The 22,916-nt window shown below is 63.0% G+C and overlaps 1 protein-coding gene and 1 long non-coding RNA gene across 4 annotated transcripts; one reads left to right on the forward strand and one right to left on the reverse strand.

Annotated features, from left to right (window-relative positions):
* The first annotated feature begins 23 nt into the window (after window positions 1-23).
* BRD9 (bromodomain containing 9) lies at window positions 24-19,625 on the forward strand. 3 transcript variants are annotated; one of them, XM_082724580.1, is made up of 16 exons: window positions 24-190; window positions 933-1,147; window positions 1,382-1,514; window positions 2,913-2,973; window positions 3,354-3,498; window positions 5,121-5,231; window positions 5,885-6,060; window positions 7,130-7,262; window positions 8,775-8,850; window positions 9,687-9,782; window positions 10,511-10,640; window positions 12,833-12,944; window positions 15,641-15,679; window positions 16,885-16,984; window positions 17,971-18,144; window positions 18,959-19,625. In XM_082724580.1, exons 1-16 carry the CDS (start codon window positions 139-141, stop codon window positions 19,057-19,059), a joined length of 1,854 nt encoding a protein of 617 aa, XP_082580706.1. In that variant the 5' UTR covers window positions 24-138; the 3' UTR covers window positions 19,060-19,625. The 3 variants fall into 3 exon arrangements, with proteins under 3 accessions (XP_082580706.1, XP_082580707.1, XP_082580708.1); XM_082724581.1 differs by having other exon boundaries at window positions 25-190; window positions 5,945-6,060; XM_082724582.1 differs by having other exon boundaries at window positions 25-190; window positions 5,948-6,060.
* LOC309861573 lies at window positions 19,212-22,738 on the reverse strand. The gene is made up of 2 exons (XR_014310029.1): window positions 22,655-22,738; window positions 19,212-22,503 (listed from the first exon to the last, which is right to left on the reverse strand). It is a non-coding gene; the product is annotated as an uncharacterized lncRNA (long non-coding RNA).
* Window positions 22,739-22,916: the final 178 nt, after the last annotated feature.

The following is a 22,916-nucleotide window of genomic DNA, read 5'->3' on the forward strand; positions in this document are numbered from 1 at the left end:
CGCCTGCTTCCGGCGCGGCGCGGCGACCTCCGCCGGGCGAGGCGGGCGGCGAGCCAGGGCCGCGGGGGCGGCGGCCACGCTCCGGCCCGGCCCGCGGCTGCCCTCGGCCCCGCGCCCCGGCCCCGGCCTCGCGCCGCCATGGGCAAGAAGCACAAGAAGCACAAGACCGAGTGGCGCTCGTCCTACGAGGGTGAGGCGGCGGCGCGCTTTGTGACGCCGGCGGGCGGGCGGGCGGGCGTTCGCGGCGGGCGGGGGGCCCGGGGGAGGGTCCGGGCTCGCGGGGGGCGGGGGAGGGTCCGGGCTCGCGGGGGGCGGGGGAGGGTCCGGGCTCGCGGGGGGCGGGGAGGGTCCGGGCTCGCGGGGGGCGGGGTGGCCCCAGGCACCAGGGTCCCGAGGTCCGCGGCGGGGGCCTCAGGCACCAGGGGGTGCAGGGCTCCGCGGCGACCGCTGGGTCTTGTGTCCGGAAGGAAGGAGCCGAGCAGCTCCGCGGCTTGTCGGGTCTCGGAGGGTCCGTCGTGGCCTCTCTGCGCGCCCGCTGCCCGCGCGCCCTTGCTGCCGCGCGCTGGGGGGGGGGGGGCGCCTGCGCCTGCTGCGGGGTGCGCCCAGCCGGCAGCTTAGGGACGGGGCATCGGGCTCCTGGTCGCGGTCCCGCTTTGGTCCTTCCCGCTGCTTCCCTCTAGGCCTCCCGGAGGCCGGTGCCGTGTGGAGCGGGGACAGCACTTAGCCATGCCGGGCTGTCCTCCCGAAGTCTCTCCTGGACGGTTCTGCCCTCGCCCTGCCTGCTGCCTGAGGCCGGCCAGTCCCTCCACCTTCCGGGACCTGGGCGTTGTCCTGGTCACATCTGTGCGAGGGGCCCGCCCTGCCGCCCGGCTCCGGGGAGGTAGCGGGTGGCCGTGCACGGCCCGAGCACGCAGGGTCGTCTCTGTCTGCAGATTACACAGACAAGCCCCTGGAGAAGCCCCTGAAGCTGGTCCTCAAGGTCGGAGGAAGCGAAGTGACCGAGCTCTCGGGGTCTGGGCACGACTCCAGTTACTACGACGACAGGTCCGACCACGAGCGCGAGCGGCACCGAGAGAAGAAAAAGAAGAAGAAGAAGAAAGCGGAGAAGGAGAAGCACCTCGATGACGAGGAGAGAAGGAAGAGAAAGGTGGGGGGTCGTGGGCGCGCTGGCCCCAGGCCCTGGAGGGCAGGCGGCGAGTGCTGCGGGTGCGGGACGCAGACCTGGAGGTCCTGTGCTGTGTTTCCCGTTCTCTGGGCGTCTCTGGCCTGAGCCCTGGGGGTGGCGCTGAAGGGGGAGCCTGCGGTGAGAAGTGCGCCTCGAGGTCACGGGAGCCGCGTCTGCAGCTGCTGGTGTCGCTCTCGCCCCGACCCTGCCTCGCAGGAAGAGAAGAAGCGGAAGCGGGAGAAGGAGCATGGGGACACGGAGGGTGAGGCTGAGGACTTCGATCCTGGGAAGAAGGTGGAGGTGGAGCCGCCCCCTGACAGGCCGGTGCGTGCTTGCCGGACCCAGGCCGGTGAGTGTGGCGCTGGGGGGGTTTCCCGAGCCTCCGCTTACCGCCTCCACTTACCTCTGTGCCGCGGGGCTGGTGCTGGCCTGCGGCCTCGGCCTCTCGGGAGGAGCAGGGGGAGGAGGGGACGCTGGGTCTTCAGCGTGAAGCGCAGCGGGGCCGAGTTCTCACTGTCCCTTCGAGCTCCTGGAGCAGGGCCTGGCCGGCTCCCGCTCCCGCTCCCCGTTCTGCTCTTCTTTAAAGTCCCGAGCTCAGTGTGGAGGGTGGGGGACGCTGGCGCTCCCGGGGGCTGTCAGAAGTCACGAGGGCTGCTGCAGCTCCTCCAAAGGAAGGGGTCCGAGATGCTTGGGACCCTCTGGTCCGTGCGGTCGCTTCTCTTGGGCTCCTGCACAGTCAGGAGGTGCTGATGGGAGGTCGTTTCTTTCCTTGACTTGGGGTTGACTAGCTAGGATTCGGGAGGGGGCGTGTGCTGCATCATTGTGGGGGCTGCTGTGTTCTGGCAGGCCCCGTGCCCTGTGCGGGTCGTTGCCGTGGTGGACTCAGGGCCTCGAGGCATGGTGGGGCACAGAGAAGGTCAGGCGTGAAACCGTTCGCTGGATGAACACGTCTGCGGACAGTCGCCGGCCCCCGTGAGCTTAGTCTGAGCGACCCCTCGTTTGAGCTCACGTGCAGTGCTTCCCTCCCGCGTGTCTGAACGTCTGTCCTGGTCACTGTCGCCGTCGAGGACCCACTTGAGGTCTGCACTTCTGGGCTTCAGGCCTGGGACCAGCCGTCTCCCCACAGAGCCCTGGTTCCTTCGAGCACCCTGGCTGTCAGGGGCTGGGGGCTGGGTGTGGCCCTCGGTGGGTGGCAGGCAGAAGGATCCCACGCGTAGCCCCAGCCGAGAGAACAAAACCTACGCAGACAGTGGGGTTTACCCGGCGGGCGCTGCGGCACGGTGAGCAGATGCACTCCCGGGAACCCCAGGGCCGTGTGTGCTGCTGTGCCTGGTTCACAGGTGAGCAGCCAGCGTGACCAGAGCGTTAGGACTCTCCAGAGGATAACGGGTGAAGCTCCACCTGTGTCCCAAGCCTTAGTGCTCGTCTTTGGGCCGTGTCTGGAATGTGCCAGGCCTGGCGGTGGCCTGGACAGTCCTGGCCGATGAGCGGTCTTCCCCTGTTGTCGTGCTGAGGGTGCTGGTGCTCCGAGGGGTTTCTGGGACGGATGCTGACAAGGAGGTCCTTTCCCCCCCCGCTGGGCTTCCTGGGGCTGGGCCTGGGTCTGGTCGATGCTTGTTCCCAGTTCTTGTTGGAACTTGAAGCACCGTGAGACGGGGAGCCGCTGGAGACCCACCGTGGGGGGAGCTCTCCAGTGACGTGACGCCGCCGTCTCCCGACTCGTCTCTCTCTATTTTGGGGTCGCCAGCCGAGCACGAGAGCACGCCCATCCAGCAGCTGCTGGAGCATTTCCTCCGCCAGCTCCAGAGGTAAAGCGTCGCTCGAGGGCGTCTCCCCCTGAGCTGTGCTGCTGCCCCTGCGGCTGTGAAGCAGACACTCGCCCCGTGGGGGGGGGGCGGGCAGGCACGCGTGGGAGGTGTGCAGGGAGAGCCCCCGCGGCCAGTCAGCGCGGGCGGGTCAAGGCTGCCACGGTACAGGGGTCCTGGCTGCAGGCAGGAAGGCGGCTGGGGAGTTGTCAGTTCTCCAAAATCCCGCAGCTCTAGAGCAGGTAGATTTTGCTTTTTATATTTAAGACAGCAGGTTAAAACTCAGAGAGGCGTGTGACGTTTCTGCCGTGCGGGGTTTTGTTTCTTTTGGAAATCCAGATGTATGGTTTTCCCAATTTACGTAAAGCTGTTTTTGTTTTCAGGAAAGATCCTCATGGATTTTTTGCTTTTCCTGTCACGGATGCAATTGCTCCTGGTTACTCCATGATAATAAAACACCCCATGGATTTCGGCACGATGAAGGACAAGATTGTAGCCAACGAATACAAGTCGGTCACAGAATTTAAGGTAAACAGTCTCCGTTCCTGAAACGGCTGCTCTGAGGCTGTGTGCGCCGACGCCCAGTGAACACTCTGTCCGCCTTAGCTGCTCTCCAGTTGGAGGTTCTGCGGGCACTGGCGCATTTGGGCTGAGGTCACCCACGCAGCACGGGGGGAATGGGCTGGCTGATTCAGTCCTCTGTATGTTTTCCGGAAGCCCGACCGTATGTGGCCACAGGAACTTGCTGGCTCAGGCCGGAGTGTGTCGATTTGGTCTGGTTCGGAGTGAGCCAGAAACACAGTTTTCCTAATTTTGAGTTTTATTTTGCAGCACTTGGGAGTTGAATTTGTTTTTGAACAATAAATTCTTGCAGAAGCTGAGTATGTAGTTCTTAAATCTGTTCTTGCTACCACCTCTGCCGTGGAAACGCGTCTTGGCTCTGAAACGCGGAGGGGTGGTTAACGTGAGCGCTGGACAGCTTTGGCAATCGTCATTTAGGAAAGGGCCTCAGGTTTCCGAGTTTTGGTTCAGTTTGAAAGGCTTGGCTCTTTACGTTACGTCCTGGTGTTGTGACAGGGTTTGGCGAGTGGTGGCAGCAGCTCACACACAAGGGCGGTGCACGGGGTGGGGTTTCCTCCAGAGCACCCGGCACTGCCCCCAAGGCAGATGGCTCACGGCAGCCCACAAGCCCTCCACTTTACTAACTCGGGTCCCAGTTGGGTCTGCTGCCCAGTGGCCGTCCTGGATGTGAGCAGCGTCCGCCTCCCTCCTCTGCGTCCTCACGCTGGTACCTCGGGGCCAGTGAAGGACGCGGGCTTCATGGCCTCAGGCCCAGCCCTGGAGCCCTTGGCATGGGGCTGGTGCTAGGGCTCGGGAGGTGCCAGGAGAGTTCGCCCTGTGTCGCCTGGCCCAACGGCTAACTCCTCTGTGACAGGCGTATGCCGAAGGTAGTTTGGTGACAAAACACTGAAGTTCCCAGGCTTCACTTCTAGTGTCAGGTATTTAGTAAGAGTCCCCTTGTTGGGGTGGAAGTGTTTGCTCGGGCGCCTCTAGAGCAGTTCCTGGAGGCAAGATGCTGGACTCCGCGCAGAACTCCCAGAGATGGAGGACACGACTGTGCTCGGGTCTCAGCTCCTCCCTTGGCCTTAACTGGAAGAACGTGGCTGTGCGTTCTCGTTCCCGTTTGCATCCGAGTTCCTCCCGGCGTGGGAGAGCGGGGGCCGCCCTGTCTTCACAGCCCGTGTGTGTCCCGCTCAGGAGGATGCGGGGCTTGGCTGGCTTCTCACGGTCTGCGGGGAAACACCCGTGAACAATTACGAACGTTTTTGAAGGTGTAGAAACCGTTTCGCAAACTGAAGAGCCTAATCTAGTTTCCTACTCATTTTTAGCTTCTTTGTTTAAAAGATTTTATTTATTCACTTGAGAGACAGAATCACAGGCAGGCGGAGAGAGAGGGCGAAGCGGACTCCCGCTGAGCAGAGCCCGACTCGATCCCAGGACTCTAGGATCATGACCTGAGCCGAAGGCAGAGGCTTAACCCCCGAGTCCCCCAGGTGCCCTGCCCTCACTTTTAGCCTCTTGACAGGAATCCAGTTTATGTCTTGGTGACGTTTCACATTGGATGGATACGATTTTTTTTCCCTTTTCAGGCAGATTTTAAACTGATGTGTGATAATGCCATGACCTACAACAGACCAGACACTGTGTACTACAAGTTAGCCAAGAAGATCCTCCACGCGGGCTTTAAGATGATGAGCAAAGTAAGAAGCCCTTGGCGGCGAGGAGCCACAGAAACGAGCGTTCTCCTCTGTGTTCCTATGCCTGAACAGAACCTCACCCCCAGTGAATGACCCCCGTCCGTCCCTGACCGTGGTGGGGCCCCTCTGCTCTAGCGTAGACGTCCCAGGCCACCCTCCCCTCCAGGCACTCCCCCTCTCCTCCTGCTCACTATCCAGCTGTAAGCTCTCCTGTAGGGTTGGTGGAAAGTTCTGGATATGTCCATCTCAGCCTGGGCATCTTGTCGCACTGGATTGCAGCAGCCCATGATTTGTTTCACGTGGCTGCCCACTGAATCCAGACGGGACTTTGGCCGTCCGGCCTGGCTTCCCAGATCTGTCCCACCAGCCAGGTTGCATGCGTCACCCGTCTAGGACCAGTACCTTGTGCCTGATGAGCCTATAGGTGAGGTGCGGCCCCTGTGCCCTCAGGCCTGTGCCCTTGGCCAGCCTCAGGCGCTCCCGGCCAGTCGGCTGCACCTGTGTTGTGACCCTGCCCCCCCCCCCCCCACGGTAGCGCGGCGGAGTCAGCTGTCAGGCCAGGTGAGGCTGCGGGCCCCCCCACCCCACCCATCGTCCTAGCGCCCTGGCCGGCAGGCAGAGCTAAAGCCCTGCCGCTCTGTCCTTTCTGATTCCAGGAGCGGCTGCTAGCTTTGAAGCGCAGCATGTCGTTTATGCAGGACATGGATTTTTCTCAGCAGGCAGCTCTTCTGGGCAGCGAAGACCCAGCCGTCGAGGAGCCTGTTCCCGAAGTGGCGCCCGTACAAGTAGAAACTGCCAGGAAATCCAAACGGCCGAGTAGAGAAGTCATCAGGTAAAGAGAAGTGTGTCTGCGCGGTGCGCGGGACACATGCCTCGGGACGGCAGGCGAGGGGCCGCCCGGGCCGGAGCCCGTGGCCTTGCAGCAGCGGGCGCAGCCTCTGGGGGAGCGCACACTCCCCCGGGGCCTGGGGCCAGCTCTCGCCTCAGGTGTTCCCAGGTGGTCGGTAGGCAGCCTGGACCAGCTTGGACTTGTCCTGCCGGAGAGTCACTGTCAGGCTGGTGGACATCACATGCCGGAGGCAGGTGGCCCTGCCGCCCCACATGGTCTCTGTCCTAGGTGTGTCACCGGAGCCTGTCTGGCCACAGCTCTTCCCACGTGCATGTCATTTGTGAATAACTGTTGGCCCTTCACTCCCAAGAGGCTCCCTCCCGTGCGGGATGCATGCTGGTGGCCTGGCCTGGCCATCCCTGGCTTGGGACTTAGCTGAGTGTGTGGCATTGGAGCTGCTTTCTTATCGTACGCCCCAGCCCTCTGTTCCTGCAGCTGTACACCCAGGCCAGAGAGAGGGCCTTCTTGTAGGCTCGGGGTCCCCAGGCAGGGTTTGCTCCCACAGCGCCATAGACGGGGTCTATCCATTTGCTTCTAGAATCTTTCACAGGAGAGGCCACTCTCTCGTGTGCTATACCCAGCAACTCTTGACCGCAGTACAGAACTCCCTCACGTGGGTCTCGTGGCCACGAGCTGGAGGCTTGGGATGTCCCTGGGGCCTCACGGCCTATGTCCCTCGCTCACACTGGGTGTGGGTGCTCTGCCCTCCACACAGTTCTGCCCCTTTTCTGACAGTGCCTCAAGTAACACTGTAGGTCTGTGAGCTTCTGGGCAGGTAGCAAGACTCCCATCAAGTGGCTCTTAGAGTGACTGCAGGTGAGGACCATCTCCTGACCATTTGGATTCGTCTTGCTCTTAGCAGACGCGCCTGGTGTGCCGAAAGGATGGGGTTAAGGTGTGCTTCGTGCCGCCAGCCCCTGGTGGCCTTGAGGCTGAGGGACTGGCCCCAGGGAGGTGGGAGCAGTGCGTACCCCGGCCTCCTGGTGACTCGTGTGCTGTTCCTGCCCCGTAGCTGCATGTTCGAGCCGGAAGGAAATGCCTGCAGCCTGACTGACAGCACCGCGGAGGAGCACGTGCTGGCCTTGGTGGAGCACGCGGCCGACGAGGCTCGGGACAGGATCAGCCGGCTTCTCCCAGGGGGCAAGGTAGCGGCGGGAGGGCCGGGTGGGGCTGCGTCCTGCTGATGCGCTGGGCACTGCAGGGTCGTGTCGGCTCTTGTCCCTGGTTCATCTCCTCTGGGCAGGGGCCTCCGGGGGCACCTCGAAGGCGGGACCCTCTCAGAAGCCGTGTTTCGCGTGTGGACACCCATGGATGGCCTCACCCTTTGGAGGGATGATCGCCGCTGGTGGAGGCTGTGCCCGCCAGGCTTCTGCCCTGCAGCAGGACCTCCTCCTGGTGTGCCCCCGTCTCCACGTCACTGCAGTGCCCAGGGGTTCCATGTGCCCCAGGCGTGGGCCGTCGGAGCCATCCCGGCAGCTGCTGGGCTCAGGGCGAGGTCCCAGCGTCCTCTGCGTGCCCTCTGCTGCAGGAACAGACCCGCATGTCCAGTAGAGACGGCCAGGGTGCTGCGTGAAGTTTCTTACTGGGTAGTTGTGATATCAAGGCCAGAGAGGACGTTAATCCTGGTGTCTCTTGCTAGGGCTGGCACGTCCAGTCTTAACGCGTACCATACGTGGGAACCATTAGGTGTGCGTCCTTTTTCCCATGCAAAGTTTTTAAAATGCACGTTGAGTGGTACACGAAGAGCTCGGATCGCTGACGCTGCATGAGACCTGTTGAGGTCAGCTTTCCTGTAACTGCCTTTCTGGTGCGGAGGTTGGCGTTCCGTGTGTAGCTCATGGTGGTGTGCTGCTGGGCCCGCCGGTCTGCACCCCTGTAGTGCCCAGCCCTGGGGTCTTCAGGGAGCCGTGGGCACCAGGTGGGGCCCTCTGTGGCGTCAGGAAGACCCCGTGCTGATCTGTGTGTAACTGGCCGGAAGCGTGTGTCCACACGCACACCGCCAGTGCCCCGGCACTGCGTCCACCTCGCTCTTCTCCCTTTCACTGTTGGAATGGCGCAGCGGGAAGCCTGGCCAGTTACCTGGTCAGTGGCACCGGACCCCTGTTCTGCCTCCCCTGCCCGCCCAGCCCTGCACTCGCGCCGGCCCGAAGGCTGCCCTCCCCTCGTGCCCCACATGGACATGCAGGGGCCCCTCTTCCTGCACCTCCCCGGGCGCCTGCAGAGGAGGAGTGCTTTGGCTTGGTGCATGGTCTTGAAGTGGAACTGAGCCCCTCGTGGTTTAGAGAGAGCCTCCAGGCTCTGCCCTGACATGACCCTTGGCGACCCGGGTGACCAGGGTCTCGTTCCCACTCCTCTGGTTCTGGTTGTGATGTCCCGTAAAGTGCTTGTCTGTGGGTCCAGCCTCCGGTTGCAGAGGCGCCTTTAGGAGGGTCCCAGGGAGCCAGAGTTCATCCTGCACACGGGTCGAGTTGGACAGGACGTCCGGGAGGGAGGAGATGGGCCTCCGGAGCCTCTCCTCGCGGAGGCCAGGACCTTCGCAGCCTTTGGGCATCCCCCACATTGGGTCGGGCCGGGAGGCTTTCATTTGGTTGGTGTTTCCGTGGCGGCTGTGGCCGCTGGCGGCTGCTGGGGCGGCGTTGAGCTGCGCTTTCTTGCAGATGGGCTACCTGAGGAAGAACGGGGATGGCGGCCTGCTCTACAGCGTGGTCAACACGGCCGAGCCGGACGCTGACGGTGCGTGGGTCCCTGCAGGGCTGGGCGGCTCTGAGCCACGCGCTCCTCTTGGTCTCTGCACCACTGGGGCTTTTAGAGCCTCGTGGCCGGTCTGAGCGTCTTCCCGGCAGAGCGTGGCCCCGGTAGTGACGCGAGAGAACGGGCCCTGTCTGGTTTCATGCTTCTGTTCATGTCCCTTGACGCGACCTGTGCGCGATGGATGAACAGCAGGCCATCGTCCATGGGGGCAGATGTCCTGGTCGGAGCTCTTCTGCCCGACGGTCCCCGGCGTGAGGGAGCTCTAGAGAAATAGCCCGTTTGGTAATTGTGCAAGGCAGACCTCGAAGGAGACACAGATGGACCCGTTCAGCTGCGTGTTCCCAGCAGCGCTGGCACACTCCTGCATCTCAGAAAAGTGCCTCGAAGGCTTGTGCTTTGAAGAAGAGCCAAGCTCACTTTGCACGGGGATACATTTGTTCACACACAAAGGACGACGAAATATGCTCCGTTGTTCCAGCCTTCAGGGTGTGGGACCTCTCCCCTGACCTGGGGCTCCTGGCAGCGTTCTTTCGTGCAGCGCTGGGGAGGCCGATTCACTCAGCCTTCTCCGACGGGTGCCCCGTGTGCCCACTGGCCATCTGCCGCCTCCAGTGGCACGAGTGCCATCATTCTCTAAGAGGACAGACGGGCCAGTCACTCAGCTTAGAGAGAGGAAGTGAAGGTTTGAGACTTGTAGTGGCTTCTGTAATTTGGATTTTAGCGGTCTCGTGGAGAGTCCCCGTGCTCCCTGTCACGTGCCCTTGTGTGGCACTTCGGGGGCCGGGAGCCGCCCGTTCACAGCCTGGTCCCCTTTGCAGAGGAGGAGACCCACCCCGTGGACCTGAGCTCGCTCTCCAGCAAGCTGCTCCCCGGCTTCACCACGCTGGGCTTCAAAGACGAGAGAAGGGGCAAAGGTGAGTGCGGTGGGCAGGTGGGGGCGGGGTGTGCGTCCGGAGTCCTCCCCCCCAAGACCCTCCCCCTCCGCGGTGCTTAGGGCCGGCTCTGAAGGAGCGGCGAAGTTCAGCTCGCCTGCAGGGAGGGGTGAGGAAGTGAGCGAGGCTGCCGTGCGGGCGCCGGGTAGGGGCATGCGGGGCGCGTAGGCAGTGACGATGGGCATGGGGTGGGCACAGTTGGGGAGGGGCGTGGCACTGGCATGCATGCGCCTGCTTCTGTCTGCCAGATGGTCGGGGCCAGCTTGCTGGTTGGGGTGTGTCGGGGCAAGCAGCCGTTCTGTTCCCAGGGGACAGCTGGCCGCGTCCAGGATGTTTCCTGGTCATGCTGTGGTCCTCCTGGCCCTGAGTGGGGAGAGGCCGGGAGTGCTCCCCACAGCACCGTTCTGGAGCCCTGACTTCACGTGGGGGTGCCAGCGATGCCTCCCTCAGGGCACACGGACCTTCTGACCCCCTTGATGTGCCCCTGGTGGGCGCCTACGTCCTTCTGCAGGCTTCGTCCCCAGCGCTGTCTGCGGTGGCACGGGTGCCTGGTGCCCACGCTTCCTGTGCTGTGGAAGTGAGGGTGTGGCGGGGCTTGGCAGCCACGCACAGGAGGCAGCACGGACGGCAGGGCGGGGGGTGCACGGCCTTGGAGCGCCTCTCATGCTGGGGGCATCTCACGTCCTGTGCTCTCCCTCTTGTGCTCTCAGTAACGTTTTTGTCCAGTACCACCACCACACTGTCAACGCACAATTCCGTATTCGGTGACTTGAAATCGGATGAAACTGAGCTGCTTTACTCTGCCTACGGAGACGAGACGGGCGTGCAGTGTGCGCTGAGGTGAGCAGGGCTGGGCGGCGGGGGTGGCCCCCAGTGCCAGGCGGGCAGTCTCTCTGCGCGTGGGGGGGTCACGGCCGCCAGCAGCAGGTCTGAGCAGCCGAGCTCTCCGAGCGGTCTCCCACACTCCTCGGGGGCGTGCAGGCTGACCCTGAAGCTCAGGAGGTGGCCGGCACCGGAAGCTGGTGACGATGGAGGCTTGGCGTAGAGGAGGGCCGCGTGACCTGTGTGTGCGCGTCACGTGGACGTCGTGACTTTGTTACGATGCAGCTTTGTGCTGCGCGGGTCTGCCTGGGCCACCGGAACAAAGCCCCGTGGGCCTGATGGCTGGAGGGCCGGGCACTGCCGTGCGGTGGCCCTGAGTGCTGGCGGTCTGAGAGCCAAGCGTGGGCAGGCTGGGTTCTCCTACGGCCTGTCCTTGGTGTGTGGACGCCGTGGTTTCCTGAGTCCTCATGTGGCCATTCTTCTGGGTGAGTCTGTCCTGCTGTCTGCTTCTTTTAAAGACACCAGTCAGGATGGATCAGGGCTCTCCTTGAAGACCTCATTCTGACTTACCACCTCCTCAAGGCGCTGGGTCCGGACGCAGTCACGTTCTGAGGTTCTGGGGCCGGAGTCCAGCGTAAGGAGAATGGGCCACAGTTGGCCCCTCACAGTGGTTGAGACGTGCTTTTCAGACCGGAGACACAGGACTGTGTCTGTAGGCTCGTTCTCGTGTGTACTGGCGGCTGTGTGTGCCTGCGAGAAGTGGGTTACGCTTACAGAATTATCGTGATTGTCCAGGAGGAAAGTAAAGTTCTGCCGACCTCTAAGAAATGGACTTTTTCCATGTTAGATTTTTGTTTGATCTGAAACAGAATACGGAATCTATTTTAAAAAATCGTTGGTCCTCACGATAGGGAGTGCCTGACCAGGTTTTCGTGAGATCGGCGTAGGAGTGGAAAACGCAGGAGGGCATGTGTTGTCGTCGCGGACAGTGTCCTGAGTGGCGGTCCTTTCCTTCATGCCACTGCCCTGTCACAGCGCTCCGGGAACGACAGCCACCTTCCGTTTGGGTGGCACAGGGTGCCCAGACCGTGGTGGCCTTCTCCGGCGCCTGCTCCTGGAACACGTCTGGACTCTGGGTGCCAGATGGCTACAGTCACAGTCGTGTGCGCAGCGCAGGGAGGTGGGCAGACCACGCTAACCCTGCTGGCACCCCCACGTCACCTCCCCGTGTGCGCTGTCCCCGGGCACGTGCAGACCGCACCGGCGGCTTCCAGCTGCGCCCTGCCCCCCTGCACACCTCAGCATGGTGGTTCCTTCGCAAACGCTGCTGGTGGAGACTCGGGCGGCGTGATGCTCAGGCAGCGGGGAGCCCTGCAGAGCCTTTGCCTAGGCGTGGATGCTAGGACTTCGGCTTTCGTTCTCTGCCTCCTTTTGAAACATTTTGGTTTTATTTACTTACTTTCTTCAGCATTCACGTGACCAAAACATCGAAACGAGCTCCAGGCTGTACGAGCAGGGACCTGCTCCCACGCTTCTCCTCCTTCCCCGCTGTGAGCGCCTCTCCTCAGTCGACTTCGGTTTTTAAATCCAGACAGAAAAAGAGATAAAGTTAGGCTCCTTCCATGGAAGTAGCGCAAGACACCCGGCTGGCCCTGGAGCGGCTCTGAGCGGTGCGAGTCCGCTTCCGCGCGGGGCCTTTCCGCTCGGTACCCTGGTGTGGCACCGTGAGCCGCGTTCTCTCTCGTCGTCCTGCCCGCGCGGCCCTTGGCTCCGTTGTGGACGTGCGGGCGCGGTGCGTGCGTCGGAGGCGGGAGTCCGTGCCGCCCGAGACCGCGTCTGCAGCCGGCTGCTCCGGGTGACCCGGGGCTCGGGAGTTCCTGCGCGGAGTTCAGCTGTGCGGCCCGCGCCCCGTGTCTCGCGCGGTTAAGGGTCCGCCGGATGCGTGGACACGGTTGTTCGCTGTGTTCAGAAATCTTGTTTTGAGGAGTTTTTAACCTTTTTGGGTCATGGGCCACTTTATAGGTCTGATGAAGACTCCCGACCCCTCCCCGAAACCGTGTCCGGGAGGTGTGCTGCTCCTGGTCAGGCCTGCCCGCGGGGCCTCGGCTGAGGGGCGGGCACTGGGCCCAGGACCACCGACGCCGGCGAGCGGAGCGGGAGGCGGCAGCGCGGGGTGACCGTGTGACGGTGTCCTCTCCCGGCCCTTCCAGCCTGCAGGAGTTCGTGAAGGACGCTGGGAGCTACAGCAGGAAACTGGTGGACGACCTGCTGGACCAGATCACGGGCGGGGACCACTCGCGGCTGCTCTTCCAGCTGAGGCAGGTGGGTGCACCGCGCCGGCCCCCGTGCTGGGCCGCACGCGCCCTCGGTGCTCGCCCTGGGCGCCGCTGCTGTCCCGGGAGCCCGTCCCACGGACGCCGTCCTGCCCTTGCTCGTTCTTCCCTTTCGTAGCTTTTCTGCAAGCACCTAACTTCCCTTCAGAAAAGCTTGAAAACAAGAGAGGTTGTCTCTGTGGAGCACAGGTTCGCTGTTTCTGGCGGCCGGGAGAACTTGGGGTTCGTGCGATTTTCTCCGTCGGCTGGCGCTCTCCTTCGTTCCCAAGAACCTTCCTGCGTGACGCGTCCTCTGCTCTGGACTCGGCTGACGGTGCATTCACTCGGCTCCTTTTTGTCCAGAAAACGTTTTTACTTTTCCTGTGTCTTTGGAGCCCATCTGCCCTGGGTCTGGCATCACAGCGGGCGTCTTCCCGGCCGCTTGAGAAGGTGCCTGAGTGCAGTCTCTGAAGTGTCTGTGGCCTTTTCATCTGCTCTCCGCTTGTCCCCCGTCCTCTGGGCCCGTCGGGGGTCGGCAGATGGGGGCCCGTGAGCTACGCGTGTTCTACTTTCCTTAAAGGCTGTAAGCAAAGAAAAGAGGGGTGTGCTACCGACCTTCCGTGGCCCGCGAGGCCCCGCATGTTTGCTCTTTGGGCCTCTGGGGGATGTAGACGGAGCCCCATCGTGGTTGCTTCTTGACTGGGGCCCGTGTAGCGCCGCGCGGCTGCTCATGGCTTGTGCCGTTCCGTGCACTGCGCCCCCCGGCTGCCCAGCTTCTCGCCCCCGTCTGCGTGGGGTTTCCGTCAGATCGGGAGACGTGTGTCCGTTGCTTCCTCCAGCGCCGTTTCTGCCCACAGCCCCGTCCGTCGTCTGTGCAGGACGCCGCACAGGTGCCAGTGGTCCGGACCTGTTCCATGTCTGGAACGCTTTGTTCCTTGTCACTCTTGTCCCTCCTGTGGAGTCAGGTTCTGGAGCCGTGGCCCCAGTCACGTGACGTGGTAAGGGCCACGTCTACATCTGCTGCTGCCCCGGACCCTCTCACCTGGGGCTGCATTCGTCTTCGCTCTGCCTGGGACTTCTCGCGTCCGTGCTGGGCTCCGGGCGCCTGATCTCCTCTTGGTCTTCGGACCGATTTCTAATGCTTCCCACGGCGGCCTCGCGTGTGCTCTGCTCTCCCCTATCCCTTCTGCTGCGTTCACCGGCAGCCGATTTCCCTCAGCTTGCAGGCGGCGGTTGGGTCCCGGTGCCGCACTGTCGCACGTGCGGTGTGGGCTGTGCCGATTCTTCAGTTTCTTCGGGTCGGACGTTTAAAGTAGAAACGTTTTTAGTCCAAGATACGTTACCGTTACTTGTGCACGGATGTTAATTTTCGTTGCCTGCAGAAAGTTAAACTTCGGCCTGGGATCACGTCCCATGGCCGCTGGGCAAGGCTGGTGCTGGCTTTGTCGTGGTCCGTTAAAGACCATCGCTGCTCGTTTTGGCAGAGTCCTTGTGAGTTGCCTCGTCTCCTGGGGTTGGTTTTTAAGCTTTGTCGGGGCGGGTTTAGGTGGCCTTGAAGTTGGGTGAGTTTGGCCCTGATGCTAAGGAACGGCCCTTCTGGGGTGTCCCCCGGCGTCAGTGAGGGCTTTGCTCTGGCGGGGGGAGTTGGGCCGTGTGTCCCCATGCGTGCCTGGCCCCGCAGGGTCCCGTCTGCCTGTGCACGGGTTAGGGTCAGTTGGGTTTATCCCCCCCGGATTTGTGGAGCTCCTGCTAGGAGCAGTGTCCCCCCCACCCCAGACTCGGCCCCGCCGGCTGGTGAACGCTCCCTCTTCACCGCGGTGTGGCCACAGTGTTCGGGGGCTGTCCTGCACTGTGGTCTGGAAGCCGGTCCTGGGGTGGCCCTGGGCACGGTGTCTGAGCGGTCTCTGTGCTGCTTGGCGCGGGACACTCCGATGGCGGCAATACTCACTGGCCGGCTTAAGTTCAGAAATCGTGCAGGGCCAGTGGGTGTCCGCAGCATCGGCACGAAGCCGAGGTCTCGGATGCGGAAGTCCGCCCGCCGAACGCTTGCGGAGCCGGCGCACGCAGCCAGGCTGTTTAGGGGATGCTCCTGCCAGGTTGCGGGACAGGGAGGTTGGGCTTGTGCTTGCCACACGGGGTCACATGTGGCTGGGTGTCCCCACAGATTGTGGTCCCATGGTGGTGGCCTCAGGTGACGTTGCGTCCCGCTCGGGCTGTGGTCACGCAGTTGGGTTCCAGTGTCAAGCCTCTCGGTGTTGCGCACCTGAGGAGAAGGGTGAGCGGCCCCGTAGCCCGGCCGCCGGAGGTGGTACTGCTCAGACTGCCAGGCCTGCCGTGTCTCCCCTGTTGCCCCAGAGACACAGGGTACGGTGCTGGAAGCTGTCCGGCACCGCAGGAGCAGGCGGGGTGCGCTCTCCCTTGCTCTCTGTCCGTGCAGGGGACGCCCGGGGCCCTCAGCCCAGCGGGGGTCTCAGCGGGGGCTGTGTGCATCGGCCCCCCACGGCACACGTTGGCTGCCTTGCTCTGTCTCTGCTCCACGGACGTGGGCGCCACCCAGCTCTGGTTCACGGCACGGTGGGAGCATCACAGGGACGTCCCCAGCAGCAGCGAATGAACTGTTTGTAGCTCACTTGTGTGTACATGGCAGGAATTGTTCTTTATAAAATGTTTTGGAAAAACTGACTTTTGACCTGTTTTGATTTACAGAGGCGGAATGTTCCGGCAAAGCCTCCAGACGAAGTGAAGGTGGGTTGTACGGCGTGTGGGTGAGAACCCAAGTGTGAGTGTCTCTGGGCAGCGGTCACGTTCAGCCCCTGACCTGGCTGTTGGTGTCCGGCCGCCGCCAGGCTCTGTGTCGGTGACCAGAGTCGTTCGTCACTGTAACGCCTCCTGGTGGAGGAGTTAGTGTCAGAGCACAGAGAGCGGCTCTTGTGAAAGGAGAAAGCAGCGAATTAGCGGGTCACCTGGACAAGACAGCCCAGCAGAAGGGGGCTCACACCAGCCCCAGACAGTCTGACAGGAGAGGGCTCATAGGCCTGGTGACCCCTTCCTTGCTCAGTAGCAGGAGCCGCAGCTTCCAACTTCCCGTGTCCCTGTGAGGCTCTGGGTGCAGGTGGACACCTGTCCCTGCTGTCCAGGCTGGTGGGGACCCCGTGTGAGCCTTCAGGTTCTGGGGAGTGGAGGAGGAGTGGGGGGCGGGGGAAATGGGCCTGCACGAGCCAGGCCCGCAGATGTCCGCCTCTGCCGTGATGCGGGCTTCCTGCGCTATAACCGTGTGGTGAAGAAGCTGTCCCCCAAGCTGCTGTCTCCGCGCAGTAACTTCAGCAGGGACAGGATCTGCCACCAGGGTCAGAGTGTGACCTGGCAGACGCCAAAGTCCTTGGGGTCTTAGGTGGTCTGTCTCCCTTAAAATACCAGAGTCGGTCCCTCTGCGTCCATTTTAAAAGCAGCTGCACGGTGGCGGTCATGTCTGTGTATCCTGAGCAGCAGACGGGCATGGACAGTCTGCGTGTGCTGGGGAGTAGGTCTTGGGCAGCACGCACTGTTTCTGCGATGGTGCAGAGTAGGGGCTTGACACGGGACAGGGTCGGGAGGGCCTGGGGCGGCTGCAGGAGGACAAAGGACATGCTGGCTGGGCGGCCACCGTGCCATCAGGTGCAGTCCCAAGAAGTAGCGTGGGCGCCTCCCTGTCGTAGGGGCCTGCCACACGGTCCCTCGGTGGCACCCAGTCCTGAACTCACCCTTGGTGGTCGTGGGCTGCGGTGTGGACTGGACAGCGTGGTCTGGCTGGCCTCCTGGCGTGGACACGGCTGAGCAGGCCTGTCCAACCCTCGGCTGCAGACACGGGCACTCCAGGCGCTCCGGGCGCTCCTGCAGACTCCGTGGCTGGTGTTTACTCCCGCTCCGTGACGTTTCTTCTCTTCTGCTTGGTCTCCACCTGTCTCCCGCAGGCTGGGGACTCGCTGGGTGACGGCGGCTCCGTCCTGGACTTCATGTCGATGAAGTCCTACTCGGACGCCTCTCTGGACATCTCCGCGCTCGGCTCCCTGGGTACGTTGCGTTGGGCTTGCTCATGTCTTCGGGCGGGCGGAAGCACACCCTGTGTTCTTGTCCCTGGTGCTACCCTGGTCTGCAGCGCGGTCCCCGGGGGCACGGGGCTGATGTCCTTGCTTCCAGGAGCCTGGGTGCTGTCCTCGGGACGCCCCGGCTCCCCCCAGACCAGAGCTCAGCCGTCAGCACGGTGTTGGCTCGCACGCCTTGGAGTATGCTGGGTCTCGTCTGACAGCCCGTCTGCAGCGTGGAGCCATCGGACCCTATCTGTGCTTTTCTTGAGTGTTCTTAAGGTGGTCCCAAGCCACATTCAGTGCGGGGGGACGTAGTCTCCCCACTGGGCCACAGCTTCTGCAGACTTAGCCCGCAGATTGTTGCAGACGTGTGTGAACTCCCTGGCCAGGTTGTGCCCCACCATCAACACACAGGTCCGTCTCGGCCTGGACCTAGGAGCTCGCGGGCAGCCCATTTTCACCTCAGCCTGCCATAGCCCGGTCCCCACTGGCTCTGGCCTGTGCCCTGTCCTGGCCTCGAGCACACACTGTCCTGCTCCCTGCTTGTTTACACCGGTGGGACAACAGCTCTGTGAAACAGCTCTCTGGATTCTTTTTTTTTTTTTTTTTAAAGATTTTATTTATTGGAAGGGGGGAGCGAGCACAGGCAGACAGAGAGGCAGGCAGAGGCAGAGGGAGAAGCAGGCTCCCTGCTGAGCAAGGAGCCCGATGCGGGACTCGATCCCAGGATGCTGGGATCATGACCTGAGCCGAAGGCAGCTGCTTAACCCACTGAGCCACCCAGGCGTCCCAGCTCTCTGGATTCTTGTCCACTCCCGCCGTCTTGCCCTGTCCCCCGAGCTTCCTTGTGGTCAACATCTTTGCACATGTTGTCTCTCCTGCGCGTGCAGGGCAGTGAGGGAGAGACCGGGCCGGCGTGCGGCGCTGGCCCGGCCGCTGGGTGCCTGACGTCCGTTTGCGCTGTTTGCACAGGGAAGGTGAAGAAGGAGCTGGATGCTGATGACGGCCACCTGAACTTGGACGAGACCGCGAAGCTTCTGCAGGACCTGCACGAGGCACAGGCAGAGCGCGGGGGCTCCCGGCCCCCCTCCAACCTCAGCTCGCTGTCAAACACCTCCCCCTCCGACAGGGACCAGCACCACCTGGGTAAGGCGGCCCCAGGCCCCAGCATCTGGCGGCACCTGGGAAAGGGCCGGCCGCCGGCAATCCTGGCACTTCAGAGCTGACACGGGCTGCCTGTCCAGCCCCCAGGATCTGTGGGCCCTGCTCCCTCTCCAGGATGCCCCCTGCCCCCTGGGGTTCTGAAATAACCTCTCCCTCGTCAGGCAGCTGCATGGGGGTCACTCTGTGAGGTGCTGTGGGTCTTAGCCATAAGATGCTGGCTGTCCCTGTGTCCGGAGCTGCCCCAGCTGGCCACATCCCAAGGCCCCTGGGGCAGAACGAGGCCCCAGATGCTGACAGGCAGGTCGAGTTCAAGTTTGGGGATGTTTGTTTCTTCCTGCTGTTCCCGTTTTCAGTCCTAAAATGGGGTGTTGAGAAGTGTTTTGTTCTTCTAGGACCCTGATTTGGGGAGAGCAGGTGACCTTCCCTGACCTGTGGCTTTCTCTCTTCCATGGGTGACAGGGTGGTCGGTGCATGGACCCTGCAGGATTTTGGCCCCTCCAGGAAGGGGACCAGGTGTTGCTCCCTGACATTTTGAATTTGCTCAGTGAGCAGCCTGTGCTACGGTTCCAGTTTTCTGATTTGGGCACTGACTGTGCAGAGCACCTCTTGGGCGTTTAGGGGGTGCTTATCAGCTACAGACGTAGCTGACAGGCCGGGGGGGTGAGGGGGTGGCCTGGCCCCTGGGAGGAGGCGGCTCGGGCTGCCCGCAGTAGCAGGGACACGTTTTCAGCCGCGTCTGAGACGTGGCGTGCGTGCGGACCCTCGTGTGAGCGCCCTGTCTTCCCCACACTTGCAGGAAGTCCTTCTCGCCTCAGTGTCGGGGAGCAGCCGGAGGTGACCCACGACCCGTACGAATTCCTTCAGTCTCCAGAAGCTGCGGCTTCCACCAAGAGCTAGCCTTGTAGATAGTCTTCTGTTTTTGTAAATTTTTTTACTTGCACGTAACTGAGTTTTTGTCTTGAGACAGAGACTTTGATTTTGTCCCTTTTGGTGTGTGTGGGGTCCTCTGCGGTATCATGTCAGCCGCGCACGGACCCAGTGTGTCTGCAGCGCCCTGAGAGTCCTGATCAGTGGAGATCACACAGTGTGCGGCCAGGTGGGGCCGAGCCCGTGTGCGTCCGAGCTTTGAGCTGTCAGCCCGCCCATGGGGCACCTTTCTGCCCCAGCACCCTTCCCAGAAGCCCCTTGGGAAGCAGACATGCCTGTGGCAGGGTTCCTGCATCTTTGCCCTGCCCCCCACACCACTGCGTCTCCGGAGGTGGTCACGGAGGGCAGCGCCCTCCTGGCCCGAGACAGGCCCCCGCGCTGCTGGTTCCTGTGCTGGGCAAGGCCTGCCTTCTGCTGGAAGGCCACACGGCCACGGCTGTGTCCGAAGACCTTTTATTCCGGTTGTGTTTACTGGATGCGTGTTTACATTTGCAGAACACAGAGAACTCAATAAAGGACTGAGGGTTTGCGTGTAATTGCCGGTAGCGCCCTGAGTATCGTCTCTGGGTGGCCGTGTAGCGAAGCCTTTGCCACAGGAGTTCGACCGTGTCCCTTTGGGGTGCTGACGTCCCCCTTCCTCTGCGTCTGGCCCGGGCCTGCCCCCCCAACGTCTGACCTCACCCACCCCACAGTACTTTTGCTCGTGTCCCTTTTTTGAAAACCAGACTGGGGGCTCTGTTCCGTCCTTGGGGAGAGGATGTGTGTGTGCCTGAGACGTGTCCCGGCCCACGGGCACCGCTGCCTGCCGGATGAGCAGGGCCCCTCATGGCCGTCGGTGGGAGCGAGCCCAGCGTCGCTCAGGCGAGGTGTCAGGCAGCACCCGTGGCAGAGTGCTGGCCAAGGAGTGAGGGGGGACGGAGCCTACACCCCGGCAGGCTGCAGGCCTGCCCTCAGCACCCCGGCTGCCAGGACGTCAGGAGTGGGGATCTCTTCCCCACCGTGGTGTGGGCTCCCAAGGTGAGGTTGTGGGCAGGATGTGGCCCCGATTTCTGGGGCTGGACCTGCCCTGCTGAGCCCCTGCCTCTCCGTGGCCCCCCGCTGCAGTTCCCGACCATGCCTCTGACGTGGACGTGGCACCTGTTTGCGGGACCTGCTGAGACAGGAGGAGGCCCAGAGCCCCAGACCCACCTGAAGGGAGTGCTCTCCGCCTTGAGGGCCTCAGCAGCTGTGCCCGCTGCCGGAGACGCCGCTGCCTCTTGCCCGTAGGCCGGAGCCGCAGACGGGCAGTTGGGCCTGGGAGGCTGGGGACACCTGGACCCTGGGCGCGGCCTCTGGAGAGCCAGGGGCTGCCGCTCAGAAGACACGAGCCCACGGGAGGCAGGACCAGGGCGGTGTCTCAGGACAGGAAGGCCCCCTGGGCAAGGATCTCAGGAAAGCTCCCGTGACGTAAAATTAGCCACTGGCTGCCTTCAAGTGCACATCTGAGTGGTTTGGTGCCCTCGCAGTGTTGTGCAGCCGAGGCCTCTGTTAACTGGGGAGTATTTCTGTTGGCCCGAAAGCAAAGCCTCTCCCCGAGAGCAGCCCCCTGTAAATGCTGCACTTCTGTTTCCCGTGAACTTCCTGCCCGGAACCCCTCGTGGTGGGCTCTCCCACCCCGTGGCCGCCTCCCCGCAGCACAGCGCTTTTGAAGTTCTTACACGCGAGTCTGTCATCTTGGGCCCAGGGGCCTCTGCCCTTTCCACGGACCCCGCCGGGGCTCAGGCTGCTGCTGGCTACGTCAGCGCCACGGAAGTCCTGGGGCTTGGGTCCTGTCACTGAGCTCTCTGCTCCAGGAAGCTGGCGGGATCCCAGTCAGAACCACGGATGCACTGGGAGGTCAGAATACTGAGCAGATGCCCAGGGTAGCAGGAGTGTCCCCAGGAGCCACACTGGCCAGGCGCTGGCCACAGATCGCATGGCAGGACCCCGGCGCCTCACCCACACCGTTGCCGCGCTGGGGAGAGGCAGTCTGCAGGAACGGCGCCGGGTGCTGGGGCTGGTCCTGCTCTTTCTCCGCCGAAAGCTACACTCAAAGCAAGACCAGTGACGGGGAGAGTTCACGCACGTGTCGGGTGTGTTTGTGCGCGGGTCCTCCTGCAAGTGTACATGTTTATGTCGGGACGTGTGTGCATGTGTCAGCACGTGTGTGTGCGCATCTGTGCGGGCGTGTGTGCGCCCACCTGTCCGGCTCTGCCTTGCTCGCAGGCTTGGCCTTCTAGGTGGCGGCATCTCCGGCGTGTGCGCACGGGATCATGGGCTTCGGGAGGCCCCCGTGGCACACGTGTCCTGTCTGACTCTGGACACACCATTGTGCGTGGGGTAGATCCTGGTTGCCCCGGGCAGGGGGCTGTGGCTCTGCTGGCTCTGGTTTTGTCTTCTCAGAGTCTTTCTGGTGAACAGGTCTGGTGTTGGCAGGTTCTGAAGTCATTTTCACGGAGCAGAGAGGTCTCTGAGGGAAGGTCATTTCTCAAGACGTGAGTGGCTGCGGTGGTCACGGCCCTGGGTCGACCAGGAGGCCCCCGCTGCCTGTAATCTCGGGGTGCCCTGGGCTAGCACCTCCCGGCCCCGCCCCGCAGCAGCCTGGTTCAGGGTCTGCTGAGCTGGGGGGCACACTGGCCCCCACCACGGGGCAGCCTGTACACAGGGGTGTCTGGAGAAGCGAGTTCTGGGTGGGAGGCAGAGAGGTAGCTCATCATTTCCCAAAAAGCTCTCCGAGGTGGAAGACCATAGCTCGCGGCGGCTTGAGCAGCGCACCAGGAGCAGGACCTGCGGCCTTGTTGCCGACACATTTCCCACTGCTGGCGACCCGGCCTCTGGCCCCCCTCACTCTGCAGGGCCCCCGTGTCAGGCCCCATCTCCTCTGGTGCTCCTGTGCTCAGACAAGGCCGCCAGGACCAGCGTCCCTGTCACCCCCAGTGGAGGCTTTGCTTCTTGAGATCTCCTGGGACGTGTTGGGCTGGAGGAGCAGGTGGGCAGACCCAGACCAGAAGTAGCCTTGGCGCCAGCCTCGTGGCCCAGCTCCCTGCCCCACAGAGAGGTCCGCAGGCTCCCTGGAAGGGCTCTCCTGGCTGCGTGTTGTGTCGTCAAGCTTCCCTCCAAACCGGCCCCCAGCTCCGGCGCACTGGTTTCTCTTGGGCTGGCCCAGCTGCCCCATGGGAGGCACAGCCCTGGCCACCGCAAGTGCCACACACAGTGCGCGTGGGAGGCAGCTCAGCCCATCTGGCTGGGTGGCTTCCCCAGGGAGGCGTGTGATTCTGGGGACGGGAGGCTCTGCTGCTCCCCCAACCAAGGAGGGTATCGGGATCTGAGAAGGCCACGTCGGGGTCCTTGGACCTAAACGGGCCTGGAGATATCCTGCGCTGGACCGTTGAGACCCTGAGGGAGAGGCAGGGAAGGGGGCGCTGAGCCATCCTCGGGAGAGACCCCCTTGGGCACCTGTCCACGCGCCCTTCACCCCCTCGTTGCCTCCCACTCTGCTCCTCTGGCCACTGAGGGGCAGACTCCGGATGCTGCCATCCCTCCCGACCTGGACAGAGCAGGTAGGCCAGCAGGTCGGGTGTCGGGACGACCTGTGAGGTCGACGGCCCGGCCGCTGAAGCAGGAGGGTGGGGGGCCAGGAGCCTTCCGATGCCTACCGAGGGCCTGCCGTGGGTGGCAGTGTCGTCAAGAGCTTGGCCGTGTAGACGGACTCCTGGCTGGTGGCCTGGCCTGTCGGGGGCCCCCATGCCTTCTCTGCACCCCCCCCAGCAGGCCGCGGGGCTCTAGCTTTATGAGGCACCTTCGTGGGT

The sequence above is a fragment of the Mustela nivalis genome (genome assembly GCF_964662115.1).
Source record: "Mustela nivalis genome assembly, chromosome: 3".
Taxonomy (NCBI): Eukaryota; Metazoa; Chordata; class Mammalia; order Carnivora; family Mustelidae; genus Mustela; species Mustela nivalis.